The sequence below is a fragment of the Mus caroli genome, chromosome 8 (assembly GCF_900094665.2).
Source record: "Mus caroli chromosome 8, CAROLI_EIJ_v1.1, whole genome shotgun sequence".
Taxonomy (NCBI): domain Eukaryota; kingdom Metazoa; phylum Chordata; class Mammalia; order Rodentia; family Muridae; genus Mus; species Mus caroli.
In genome coordinates, this window is record NC_034577.1 from 63,637,352 (window position 1) to 63,651,099 (window position 13,748).

General features: G+C 48.9%; 1 protein-coding gene across 1 annotated transcript; it reads right to left on the minus strand.

Moving 5' to 3' along the window:
• Positions 1-6,139: 6,139 nt before the first annotated feature.
• Bst2 (bone marrow stromal cell antigen 2) lies at positions 6,140-9,467 on the minus strand. The gene is made up of 5 exons (XM_021170338.1): positions 9,096-9,467; positions 8,301-8,376; positions 7,675-7,714; positions 6,560-6,680; positions 6,140-6,368 (listed from the first exon to the last, which is right to left on the minus strand). The coding sequence occupies exons 1-4, from the start codon at positions 9,393-9,395 to the stop codon at positions 6,578-6,580; spliced, it is 519 nt and encodes a 172-aa protein (XP_021025997.1). The 5' UTR covers positions 9,396-9,467; the 3' UTR covers positions 6,140-6,368; positions 6,560-6,577.
• Positions 9,468-13,748: the final 4,281 nt, after the last annotated feature.

Genomic DNA, 13,748 nt, shown 5'->3' on the forward strand with positions numbered 1-13,748 from the left:
TGACACTTTGCAAACAGGCACAGCTGAACCCATGAAGATGGCATGGTATGTCAGCCTCAGAGGACAGACCGGCCTTGTCTTAGTCAGGGTTGCATAAAACATCATGACCAAGAAGCAAGTCGGGGAGGAAAGGGTTAATTCAGCTTACACTTCTATACTGCTGTTTATCACCAAGGAAGTCAGGACTGGGGCCCTCCCACCCTTGATCACTAATTGAGAAAATGCCTTACAGCTGGATCTCATGGAGGCATTTCCTCAAGGGAGGCTCCTTTCTCTGTGATAACTCCAGCTTGTGTCAAATTGACACACAAAGCCAGCCAGTACAGGCCTCTATCCAATAACACCAAAGAAAGACCAGTCCTATGTCCTGCCAGGGAAGGGCTGGGGTGTGGCTCAAGTGTGCAGCCCCTGCCTAGAGTCTCCCTATGAGGGGTTGGGATATGGCCAGCCTAGTGGCTAGACCTTGGGGACATTACCAAGAACACACAGGACTGAGCTTCAGACCCTGAGAAAGCTCAAGCACCAGTGATCTTTAGAGCCCACACAACATGTGTGAGGCTGGAAAAAGTGGTGTACAAGAATCAGGACACAAAAGATCTAGGGGTGCCTGTGAAGGGGCATTTGAGGTCCCGCATGAAGCACTGTCTCCAGTGGGCACTGTGGAGTGGAGGGTACATGCGAGAGTGAACCTCAGCACTACAGGCAGGAAGTGGTGAGGACAATAGCCGGCTCCCTCCCGGGAGGATGTAGAGGAAGGAAGCTGACAGAGGAATGCATGTAGGGTTGTGAGAAGCCCAGACTTCTCCCTGGGGTGAACGGAGTGTGGGGTTGGAGGGCTGAATGTGGAGAAAGATATTCTGGGCGGGGCGGGGGCGGGGGCGGGGGCGGGGGGGAGATTGTAAGGGTCCGAAAATCACTAAAGGGAAACCCCAGACTCAGATAATATGTAAAAAACAGAGCGTTTATTCTGCTGAAGCAACCAGCATGTGGCAGTCCATGATTCTCTAAAATGGCAACTCCAGATAAAGGCATGCAGGCCTTTTTATAGGGAACTGGGGGAACTCTCTAGAAGGACCAGGTAGTCTAAAATTTCACTGGTGGATGTTAGGGGGTCACAGGTGGTCAGTGGTCTGCACTCCTGTGTCAGGAACGTTCGATCATGTAATAAGATAGGGCTGCCTAGCATACACAGCCCATTCTGAGATAAGCTTTTTCCCCATTTTTGTGGTTATCCCCAGGCTGTTTTTTGGGGAGGGTTTTTATGATCTTGTTCTGGATTTTAGGATCTGTTTTTAGAGCCAGTGTCTTATGACTTAGTTTCTGGGACATATGGTCTATTCCTGAATCTGGTGCTCTTGAGCCCCCAGGGGCCCAAGTGTTGAGAACACGACCCCCAGAAACACAGCTTGATGACAGAGATGACAGATCGCTGTAAGGACAAGAGGTTTTTATTCTGACGTGCTTGGGGTTGCTCAGCCTCGCAGGAAGAGTCAACCCCGATTGTCAAAAGTACAGTTTTTTTATACTCTTTTTATTTGGGGGGGTTACACAGCTATACTATTATTTGGCTAGCAAAGCAACAGTATATTTTTAATTTTAGTGGTCAGCTATTGATATGCCAGAAACTCTGTCAGCAAGGTCGGGATATCTTAGAATTCAAACTGAGGCAGGGATCCCAAGGACTGTTATTTTTGTTATGGCTAATTCTTTTTTGTTGTTGTTGTTTTGGTTTGGTTTGGTTTGGTTTTTTTTTGTTGTTGTTGTTTTTGTTTTTGTTTTTCGAGACAGGTTTTCTCTGTATAGCCCTGGCTGTCCTGGAACTCACTTTGTAGACCAGCTGGCATTGAACTCAGAAATCTGCCTGACTCTGCCTCCTGAGTGCTGGGATTTAAGGCGTGTGCCACCACGCCCAGCTATGGCTAGTTCTTGAAAGCAGCTAATCTTGCTCAGAGTGGCAGCTGTGGTCATCCTGACCTCTAGTCAGTCCCTCCAGATGGAGAAGGGGCTGGGTGGTCTTGAACTTGTTTATATTGGCAGGGAAAGGGAGAATTCTTCAAGCAGCAGGGGGAAGGGGAAAAGTTCTGCAAATAGCTTTGGTGCACATTAGCCAAGCTAAAACTATATTTCTTCCCTGCCTCACTGCCTTCTTTGAAATGAGGCCTGGTCCTTACATGGAGACAAATAGGGTTTATGTTGCCCTTTCAGTGTCAAAGCTAGACATAGATTGAGGTGGGGGGCCTGGAGCAGAGAATGGGAGAGAGCCCTCAGGAAGGCTTAACTGGGTGCAAACTGGTTAAATCATGCAATGTCTGTTCTCAGTTACCACATTGACTACATCTGGAATTAATTAAAAACCCAAATAATTTCTCATACCTGCATGGGATTTTTCTTAATTAAATCATTTGAAATGAGAAAACCCACTTCTGATCAGAATCTCTAATATGGTAAGAGCCATGCCCTCTGCTGGCAGCTTAGATACAGGCTATGGAAAAAGGGACACTGGCTGACTGCTGTGCTCCATCTAGTAGGTCTGTTCCTCTGAGCCTCTGGGACTTGCTGCTGAATAAGCTCACCCTTTCTAGCTCTTTCTGAACACTGGCTGGCTGGTTAACATGGCTGGCTGGCTCAAACTCTCCACACTAACTGATCTGATCTGATTTCTGTCTTGGCCTCTGACTGAACTGCTCTGGTTAGTTTCATATTAATTTTTGCAATCTATTCTGGCTTCTTCTCTTTCTCTGGCTTGCTCTGGCTTGACCTGTGTCTAGCTTGTTCTCTCTCTGTACAACTCTCCCATAAAACTGCCTTCTCTCTGCACTGATTGCTCTTAAGTAGCCTCTTTTTTCTCTCTGTTCTCCTGAGAGTTGGGCAGATCCTATTCTGTCAAATCTCTCTCTCTCTCTCTCTCTCTCTCTCTCTCTCTCTCTTTCTTTCTTCCTAAAAAGATTTTTTTATTTATGTATATGAGTACACTGTTGCTGTTTTCAGACACACCAGAAGAGGGCATCAGATCCCATTACAGATGGTTGTGAGCCACCATGTGGTTGCTGGGCATTGAGCTCAGGACCTCTGAAAGAGCAGTCAGTGCTTTTAACTGCTGAGCCAGCTCTCCAGGCCCTGTCAGATCTTTCTCTGATTCATCACTCTGTCTGCCACTCGAATAGACATCACTTTTAAACATGGATGCTTCCTTCTACAAACTAACTTTACCTTCATTGTTTGAGATAAAAGATATGTATTTGTAGTAAATTGCAGTAAATAACACAATCTTGGGGTTCACAGTGTGATCAAATATCCTACAACAACATATAAATGTGTGTGTGTGTACATTCATTCTATCAGTTCTGTTCCTCTAGAGAACACAGATTTTGGTTTTGGTACCAGAAGTGCTACTAGAGCAACAGAAGTATAAGGATTTTTTTTTTTTTAAAGCCTCTGGAATGGCTAACTTGCCAACACCTAGAGTTCCTGAAACTCCTGCTGGGATGGGGAGGACTGATAAGGAGGACTGATGGGGAGGGTTGATAGGGAGGACTGATGGGGGAGGACTGATGGGGAGGACTGCTGGAGGAGGACTGGTAAGGGAGGGCTGATGGGAGAGGGCTGAAAGCTCATGGTATGAACTATTTTACAAGCTGAATTATGAGAGGGCATAGATTTGGTGACTCCATATAAAACTTTTGACAGCTAGGTGGTAGTGGTCCATGCCTTTAATCCCAGCACTTGGGAGGCAGAAGAAGACGGATCTCTTTGAGTTCAATGCCAGTCCGGTCTGCAAAGCAAGTTCAGGACAGTCAGGACTATCACAGAGAAACCCTGTCCAAAATCCTCTCCCCCCAAAACGGGTCAAAAGCCTGTGGAATAATTGGCTGAAGCATTTACCAAAGATGCCTGCTGAAAAGGACACGGAGATGCCCGATATACCCAAGCTTAGTGTTGATGAAGGGTTGTTTTTTTTTTTTTTTTTTGTTGTTTTTTCAAAAGCTTGAGAATAACTTTGTTATGTTTTGTTTTGTTTTTTGAAACAGACCTGGACTCACTCTGTAGACCAGTCTGGCCTTGAACTCACAAATCCGCCTGCCTCTGCCTCCTCAATGCTGGGATTAAACGTGTTTGTCACTACCTCCCAGTTTATGAAGAAATTTTAAGGCTCAGGGAAATTGCAATGCTAGAGTGGGTACACTGTGTAAAACCTAATCTTCCACGATGGGAAAGCCCAGAAGACACACCCTTCATGAATCCTTTGAGATGAAAAATGGGGAGCCTTGTGCCAGACCTTAAGGACTCAAGACTCTACTCCTCAATTTCCAATTGGTTCTTGATCTGTCAGTAAAGAAAGCTATGGGCCAATTGCTGGGTAGAAGGGACAGGTAGAGCTTCTGGGTCCCTAGAGGCAGGCAGGGAGATGCAAGGAGGGAGAACAGGGTTCTGCATGCTTTAGAGACAGGAGAATCAGGCAACCATGTGAGGTCTCAGGAGGAACTGGGGCCTGTGGCCACTACCACAGGCGGTTGGTCAGGGATGGGACTAGCCACTAAAGTTTAGGGCAGGTGAAAGGTACAGAGTTAAGTCTTGATAAGGGCATGCTTTTCCAGGCAGGAGATAGGAACACCTAGCAATTGTGTCCTATGGCAAGTCGAAAATGTGTGTGTGTGTGTGTGTGTGTGTGTGTGTGTGTGTGTGTGTGTGTGTTTTATCCAAGGATTCAAGGGAAGCTGGGAGGGGGCTGGTGGCGAGGTCATTTCCTAGAGCAAAGGCAGGTAGCATAAAACTACATGCACACACACAGTTGGGTGAATTAAATGAAAGGGTTTAGTTGGTCCCCAGGTAGCAGGGGCCAGGGCAGCTCTGAATGGTCACCAGAGGCAAGGTGACCATAGTATTGTAATAGACAGCACAGGCAAAGTGAATTCTATAGTGGCATGATTCATATGGATCGCTGGTACTGGCTAATCGGTCATGGTGTTCCAGGCATGAAGTAGGTAAGAGGCTTACTGAAGTTTTGTTCTATCTATATAAGCAGAAAGATTCTCAGACAAATAAGAAAAGGTCTTCTGGCGGTAGACAGCCATTGTTGGATTATCTGGAACTTTTAGGGTCTGGGAGCCACCACACAAACCGCTCTGACACTCATCTCAGTTAAATGGGGCTGATGTATCGAACCAAGACTGACTGATCAGGGCCATAGCTCAGATTCACAAGCCAAAACTAGTGTTTTGGGGGATCAGTTTATACTGAAAAAAAGCATACTGAGCCCATAAAGCCTGTGTGGGGAGGGCTGCAGTGTGGTTAGCCTGTCACCAAGTTTTTGTTTTGTTTTGTTTTAGTAGTTTAGACATAATAATTAAAGCTGCCTGGGCTAAGGCTATGGTTGGGGAATTTCCAAAAACAAGAAGAGTAAGCCTCACTATATGGTCAACTTGACCTTGCTCTGAGCTGAACTATTTTTTTTTTAAGATTTATTTATTTATTATATGTAAGTACACTGTTGCTGTCTTCAGACACTCCAGAAGACAGCATCAGATCTCATTACAGATGGTTGTGAGCCACCATGTGGTTGCTGTGATTTGAACTTGGGACCTTCGGAAGAGCAGTCGGTGCTCTTAACCACTGAGCCATCTCACCAGCCCCCCAAACTATTTTTCTATGTCGCCAGTCAAGCTAGGTTTTGTTTGTTTGTTTCTGTTTCTTTAGCAATATGAAACATGTGGCAGGCATGAAACAAGGGCTACAGCCACACTATGGGTGATTTTAAGCTAGGGAGCAGGCTTCAACTTGGGGACCAGAGCCTGTGAGCCTCCCCGCTCTCTCTTTTTCTCTCTACCCCTTTCCTCTGGAGAACCCTGACTAATAGAAAACGCAGCCCAGACTTGCTGTAGGAGACCAAGGAGCAGCAGAGGCATTCTGGTCTCAGGCTGCTTTCTCCTCAGAAAGCCAATCAGATCTGAGAGCCAGCTGCCACCTTCTGCCTTCCCCCCTCTGTTGCAGACTTTTTTGATGATTCCAGCAGATAGGATGGGGGGACTGGTGTGATGAGCAACACTGTGTCCACCTCAACTTGTAGGGTGGCCCCTGACTGTGCGGAAGCAGAGCAGGGAAGCCGGGCACCCAATGATACTAGCAACTTAGAAGCAAGCTCTTTCTTTCCAAATTACTTTATTTTTCCAGCATCAAAGACACCAGAAATATGTGACCCCTCCCCAATAACTGCAAAAGCAATAAAGCAGAACTCCCTCCCCACTCCCCAGTCCTAAAGCAGCCAGCAGGGGGAGAGGGCAGGGACAGCCAGAGCACCCCAAGGGAACACCTGGGCTGCCAGGACCTCTCCAGAGTCACTATGACCCACAGTGACTTCAAACAACTGTGACCTAGGAAAAAGGGAAGGTTCAAAGGTTAACTGCCACCCTGCTCCCGCCACCTCAGGCCATGCCTCCTCCCTGAGCTGGGCCACTCTGGGCCCAAGTATATCCCATATGCATAGTCTCTTCACCCCATCCCTAACCCCCCTGCCCCTGTGGGTCTGGGGTCCTCACAAGTTCCCCTGGACTGGGTCCCTCACCTGTCAACTACTGAGTCCTCAAAAGAGCAGGAACAGTGACACTTTGAGCACCAGTAGGCTGGAGACCACCATGGAGCTGCCAGAGTTCACCTGCACTGTGCTAGAAGTCTCCTTTTGGATCCTGGGTGGAGAGAGTGGCAGAGGTCACCTGAGTCTAGCTGGTCTGCTTCCTTTTTATATGTTCCTGGGCTGGGATGAAACTGGGGGATTCTAGACATGAACTCCACCCCTGAGCCATGCCCTAGCCCCTCTCTGAGTATTCTATGCAGGAGTCCTACCAGGTCCCTAGCCCTATTATTAGTCTTTGAAATTCATGTTTTCTTTGCTTTGCTTTTTATTCTTTTTAAATATTATTTTACTTTGTGTGGTGTGTGGCCTGTGGATGGAGTCAGAGGTATGCACGTCGGTTCTGGGGATCAAACTCCAGCTGTCGGGCTTGTCTGCAAGTGCTCCGGGCACTGAGTCACCTCCTCTGCCTGCTCGGATTTGTATTCTTTCTGTTGCTGCTGCTGTTGTTTTTCTAGACAGGGTCTCTCTGTCTGTCTGACAGCTCTGGCCGTCCTGGAACTCGCTTTGTAGGCCAAGAAGGCCTCAAACTCAGAGATCCCCCTGCCTCTGCCTCCCAAGTGCCGGGATTAAAGGCGTTCGTGTGCTACCACCGCCCGGCCCTCTGAAACTCTTCACTCAGACACATGATGGGCTTTCTTTGTGTGTGTGTGTGTGTGTGTGTGTGTGTAGGGGTGTTGTGTGTACAAGCTGTTATGTGTTCATTTGTGTAGGTGCATGTGTAGGCCAGAGATGTTCAGCGTTGCTCCCTGAACATGAAGCTCACTGTTTGGGCTAACCAGGCTGGGCAGTGAGCTTCAGGATATTTCTGTCTGTTCTCCAGAATGGAGCTCCAATCATATAATTCCAGCCAATTTGTAAGTGGGTGCTGGGTATTCAGCCTCAGGTCCTCAACACCTCCCAGTGGTGGTGTAAGCTTTCCTGATTAGGCCTTCTTCACAGCTCACACCGGAGCTGTAGATTGTGTGAGCCAAGCGGAGCCTGGGTTTTGAAGGAAGTGCAGTGTGGAGGGGAGCGGGTGGCGGTGGGCAGGGAGAGCTGTCTCTAACCTCAGATTCTCCAGCTCCTGGTTCAGCTTCGTGACTTCATCTGCGATGACACAAGCAGAGGGCTGGTCGGTATACTGCCTCTACGGGAGCAGCCAGCAGGGGGAGAGGGCGGGGACAGCCAGAGCACCCCAAGGGAACACCTGGGATGCATCTAACCACCAAGGCCACACAGCAGCCAGTGTGGTCAGGCAGAGGGAGTGGGGGTGGGGTAATAAGGAGAAAGGAATCAAAGGAAGGCCAGCCTAAGGCCTTCTACAGGGCTGCTGAAGCACCAGCTTAGAGAACACTTGGGAAACCCAGCAGATCTGTGGCCTCCACCCTCCTGACAACGGTTCTTCCTACTCACCCTCTGCTCTTTGCTGACATAAACCCCTACTTCCACTCCCCAAGCTTTATTCCTTCATCCCTGGCACTCTGTCTGTCTCTGGGAAGAAACCAAACTTCCAAGCAGTGGGCTCATGACCCTGACACCCCTTCATGTGGGTCAGCACCTCTCCCCAAGTCCCAACCTGGAGGCCTAAGCTACTTCCTCCCAGCTCCACTGGACCTACCCCTCCCCCTCCCCCCCTCTCTCTCCCCCCCCCTCCCGCCCCCCCCCCCCCCCCCCCCCCCCCCCCCTCTCTCACTCTCAAGCTCCTTGATGCGGGCCTGCTGCTCCAGGGCTTGAGACACCTTCTTCTCCAGGGAATCCTGAAGGGTCACCTGAGTCAGAAAAGCATCACAAACATGGGTTGGCTGTTGTCCTGGCCCCTAGAAAACTTCCAGGCAAAGACATCTGAGACCTTCTACTCAAGCAAAGCCCCTTTCAGGTTCCCCTCCAACACTCTCCGTATCCACCCAGTCCTACCAAGGTGTAATCTCCAAAACGGCAATTTTAAGTGCCCACATGGGAGTTTGAAAACTCTTCATAGTTAACCCCTAGTAGAAAGTTCCAGATATTCTCCTACACAAACACACAACAGAACCGGGCTTCCCAGACAAGGTCTCTCAGAGACATATTAAAAGTTTCAATAATTTGCTAGGTGTGGTGGCTCATGTTTTTAATACCAACACTTGAAAGGCAGCATTTGAGGCCAGCCTGGTCTACAGAGTGACTTTTAGGACAGCCGGAGCTATTTAGGAGACCCTGTTTCAAAAAATTCAATCAGGGCTGAGTGATATCCCAGTGAAGCCAAATGCTGGTCCCTAAGTCAGTTTCGAGCTCTCCAACTCAAGCACTCTACACAAAGTTTGGAGAGTCACCAAAGGAAGGGAGGATCCTGAGGCCCCTGATTGCAGAGCTGTAGGGAGTTCTAAGGTCTCCCAGGATTTCACAGTCTTTAGTAGCTGGCCTTCGAGGTGGGGGTGGGGGACTTGCTTGGCTGTTCCAAAGCCTCTCCTGAGTCATTTGGGGCACTGGAGGGGACGGATTCCAGGCTTACCACGGTCAGATTGCAGGAGTTTGCCTGCGTCTCAGCCTGCAGCAGACTGTCCTGGGTGCGGGTGAGCTGGCGCTGCAACAGGTGCGTGGTGTTACGGCACTCTTCCTGCGCTCGCAGCCCGTCCCTACAGGCCTCGCTGTTCGCTATGACGGCGAAGTAGATTGTCAGGATGACTAAGGTAACCCCGAACAGGACCATCAAGATCGCGGCCCCCAGCCACTGCCAGCGGCTGCCCCATCCTTGCTTCTCCCCCATCTCATCCATGGGCACGGGCAGATAGTGATAGAAAGAGGGTGCCATGTGGTCCGTCGATCCTAGAGCTTCAGAGGGCTCAGGCACCCTTTCCAGGCCACGCCCTCATTAGCATAACCCCGCCCCACCACCGCTGCTTCTAGCAAATAGCAACTTTCAGAGTCCAACGCAATTCTAGAGGCGCCGGGTTGCAAACTGCTAGTGGAGAAACTACAGCCTTTCAGTTTCATTTTCCTGGAAAGAGGAGGATTTCTCTCGGCCTTGGAAGGGGAAGCTGCTGTGGAATGCCCCTGGAAGCAAGAGAAACTTCTGGAACTCAACTCAAATTCTTGGCCTTCGCTGGCCAGCCACCTGGTGCCTGGTGCCTGTGGGCTTGGGACTCGCCTTAACAGTGGCTGTCCATAGCGGTTGTCGGTTTGGCCTCCTAAAAGGGGAACTAAGACTTCAAGGTTCAGTTGTGGACTGAAGACCAAAGGCCAAGGTTTGAAGTCAGGGGTCTCCATGGTGACTTTTGTATCCCATTGATTCACGAAAGGATCGTGGGAGCTATTGAGAATCAGTGAATAGTGGCTACAGAGCAGCGGGCAGGAAACCAAGCCTGGCCAGGTAGCAAAGTGTGCCTCCCAGCTCTTGTCCTAGCATCAGGAGCAACCTGGCGGGGAAAACCTGCCTGCCACCCAGGGACAGCAAGCTCTCTGTGAACGGGGCAAAAAAGGAGTGTTTCAGTGAGCACCAGGCACTCAGAGAGGCTTTGCCCACTGGCTGTGGGCAAAAGTGACATGAAGCATGACCTGGAGTTAGCATAGTGTTTTGAGGAAAGATGGTGGGTACCATTCAGGACATTCAGCGGAGCCAGGGAGGATTCTGGAGTAGTGGAGCACACCTGCCATTCCAGCACTCAGGAGGCAGAGATAGAAGGATAGGAAATCAAGGACAACTGGGAGGGGGGAGGGGCTGCACGAGACCCTGCCTAAATTATATACCTCCCAAACCAAAACCAAAGCCCAGAAGGGACACTGGGAAAGAGGTCCATCTGTGGGGCTTGGACGGGACTTCCTGTCTGGCATGACTGCAGTCGACAGACTGGCAGTTCCGGAAGAGGGTTGCACACCTTTCCAGAAGATTTTTCAGTCATGCCCTGATTGCAACCCAAATTTGACTCGGTGGGTCATTTCCAAATATTTGTTACCTTGTGGAGCCCAGGTAGGGGCTCCCAGAAGGCTTGATGGGGTACCTGAAGCATCTGACCAGCTCCCCTCTACCTGGAAGCCCCCTTTATGGCTGACCAGCCTCCAAGGAGTAAGAGGGGCAGTAATCTTCCACCACTTCTCAAAAGGACTTATTTAGTTGCCCTGCAATGAGGGGCTGTGACCCTTGAGACCCGCCAAAACTTATTTATGGGAGCAACCATCTTTTCAGCCTTGTAGGCAGACTATGACCCAGCAGTAGCCACAGTTTTGCTTCAAGCCAGCTGTACCCCAGCAGTGGCCATAGTGTGGCTCTCCGGCCAACTAGGTGACACACAGGCTAGGTAGGCATTTGTGATCATTTCCCAGCATGCACCTCCTATGACCCTGGCTCTTTGAAGTGACCTGTCGTTTGAGGCTCAAAAATAGGTGGTCAGAATTATAGGCTAGCAATGTTCAGGTGACTCTAAATCCCTGGGGAGACTGACAATATCAGCATGTGTCTGCTTTTGCCATGGCACTTTCTTCCTCATTCCTGCCAGCTATCTATGTAGCCCACGCTTCCCTGGAAATTGTGTCAATGCTCCTGCCTCACCTTCCTAAAAGATGGTCGATAGGTGTGCACCACCAAGCTTCAGTTGAACGCCTGGTTTTATGGTGGAGGAAATGATCAGGTTTTGGGGCCCTGGGTGACTTTGTGGAGTCTTTACTGAGGACACACAGGGCAGACCACATTCACAAGGGTTCTCTTCAGGTCTGAAACTGTGTGGCCAAAGTCAGCACTAGTATATGGAGAGATTACGCTTTCTGTCCTTGTGAAGACCAGTTTGCATAGGAGGACTCAGTGTTGTGCTTTATAAAAAGAAAAAAAGCCAGGGATATGTTTGATGGGGGTGTGGTATGGTGTGGGGGAAAAGGGTGCTTCTGCAGGCCCAGGCTGAGGCATCCCTTCTCACCCACCCCCAAGGTACCAGTCACACAATGGTATGTATAGTATAGAATAGAGTTTATTTAGGATATGGGGAGGGGAGTTGAGGGCATAGTAGAGACAGAGAAAGGCAGAGAGAGAGAGAGAGAGTAGAGGAGTAGAGGCTAGCCGTGAACAGGTAGAGAGAGAGGTGGGAGGGGAATGGGGAGAGAGGAGGAAGAGGGTAAGGGAGAAAGATCTAGAAGAGGAGAGAAGAGAGGAAGAGGCAAGCAGTCCCTTTTATAGTGAGTCAGGCACACCTGGCTGTTGCCAGGTAACTGTGGGGCGGAGCCTAGATGAAATGCCAATGTTATGCCCAGTTCTCAGGAACCCCAGAACAACGTCAGGAATTTCGAGTTTGATGCAAGAACAAAGAGAATCTTTATTATTATATGATTGCAAAGCCTTCCCTGCTCCAAAGGTTAGGAGTTAGATGCTCTCGGCCTGGGGCTTGGAATATATATATATGCACATGTATAAACTGGGATCCTCGAACTTTGGGATTACATGACTGGGGAGGTGATAAGGAAGTGCCATCCTTCAAACCTGATTACATCAGTCGGGTGGAACCGTGCAGCTGGAAAGGGACTTTCCTGAGCTGGGAAAAGTAAAAAGAAAACAGGAAAAACAGGAAAAATACACTTTCAGAAGCTAGTGCATTTTACAAACTGGTCACGGCTGTCTGGGAACACTTAACTGCCTCTTTCCCATAGTCCAAGAGTGGGCTTTTGTCACTTCAAGGATATTGGTCCCTGCTCCCTTCAAGGGCAGGAGCCATCTGCACCAGAGAAGCATTGGCTATTAATCAAAGGGAGTGTGAGTCTCTGTGACATGGAGGGTAGGGTATGCTGCTTTTTGTCTGTTCCCAAGGCTGCCATCTGCCCCTCCCCTGGGGAGGTTCTTCAGGGGAAAGGGAGATGTAGACATCCAGTAGCCATGGATGAACTGGGTTTACCTGAAAGGGGGGCTGGAAATTAAAAAGAGATGGGGGAGGGGGAGACAAATGAAGCCAAGCCAAGGTTCTGATCAAGGCTTCAAGTTTAATATTCAGCACTGCGCACGCCTTTAATCCCAGCGCTTGGGAGGCAGAGGCAGGCGGATTTCTGAGTTCGAGGCCAACCTGGTCTACAAAGTGAGTTCCAGGACAGCCAAGGCTACACAGAGAAACCCTGTCTCAAAAAACCAAAAAAACAAAAAACCAAAAAAAAAAAAAAATTCAGCACTGCATTTATATAGGGAGAGCCCACAGACCCATCCTTTGTTTCAGCTGGATTATGCTGCAAAGCAAGGTCAGTGGGCAGTCTATTCTAAATTCCTCTATAAATTGCACGTGCAACCAAGGCAGATGACTCCACCTAGGTCCTTAAGGTGCATTGTGGCAAACACGCAAGGTCTGTTCAGCCTGCTCAAGGCTGGGAAGGGCACAGGGAGTGCTACCATGAAAGGGGAAAGGGGGAATTGCAATATTCTGGTGGTGCCAGGCTGGGCCCTCTTTGTTTGCCCTCTCCAAAGGCCAGAGGCATCTCTGAAGGAGCAGGGAAGGGGTGCTGACTTCTTTAGTGCAGAGGCAGGCTTCCTGTGTCTCTTCATTAACACTGAAGATGAAGGGACATTTGTTTTTCTTCAATGGATCTGGACTTGTTTTTGATACAGGTCTAATTATATAGCTTCGGCAGGTATGTAGACCAGGGTAGCCTTCAACTCAAAGAGATCCACCTTCTTCTGCCTCTAAAGTGCTGGGATTAAAGGTGTGCACCACCACACCCTGCTTGCTTATGTATTTTTAAAATATTTATTCTTGGGCTGGAGAGATGGCTCAGTGGTTAAGAGCACTGACTGCTCTTCTGGAGGTCCTGAGTTCAGTTCCCAGTCAACCACTTGTTGGCTTACAACCATCTGTAATGGGGTCTGATGCCTTCTTCTGACATGCAGGTATACATGCAGATAGAATAAATATTTTTTTAAAAAATTTATTCTTATTTTTTATACTTATTCATTTTTGGGTTTTCCAGGCAGGGTTTCCTGACTGTCCTGGAACTCACTTTGTAAACCAGGCTAGCCTTGAACTCATACATCCTCCTGCTCTGTCTCCTAAATGCTGGGATTAAAAGGTATTTAATCTCTGGTGGTGTTGTGCACACAGTTTCCATAATGAACATTCAATAAACAGTTTGGAACCAAGGACTGTCTCTTTCATCAAGAACCACAGTGGAGAGAATGGAGAAGCCTTTGTTTACAGAGCTGTGT

Bases quoted from the DNA above. Each gene is read 5' to 3' on its own strand.
- Bst2 (XM_021170338.1), bottom strand. From the start codon at position 9,395: ATGGCACCCTCTTTCTATCACTATCTGCCCGTGCCCATGGATGAGATG. The intron at 8,377-9,095 runs GTAAGCCTGGAA...TTTCTGACTCAG, and splicing joins ACTCCTGCAATCTGACCGTG to GTGACCCTTCAGGATTCCCT. The intron at 6,681-7,674 runs GTTAGAGACAGC...CTCTCCACCCAG, and splicing joins CAGGAGCTGGAGAATCTGAG to GATCCAAAAGGAGACTTCTA.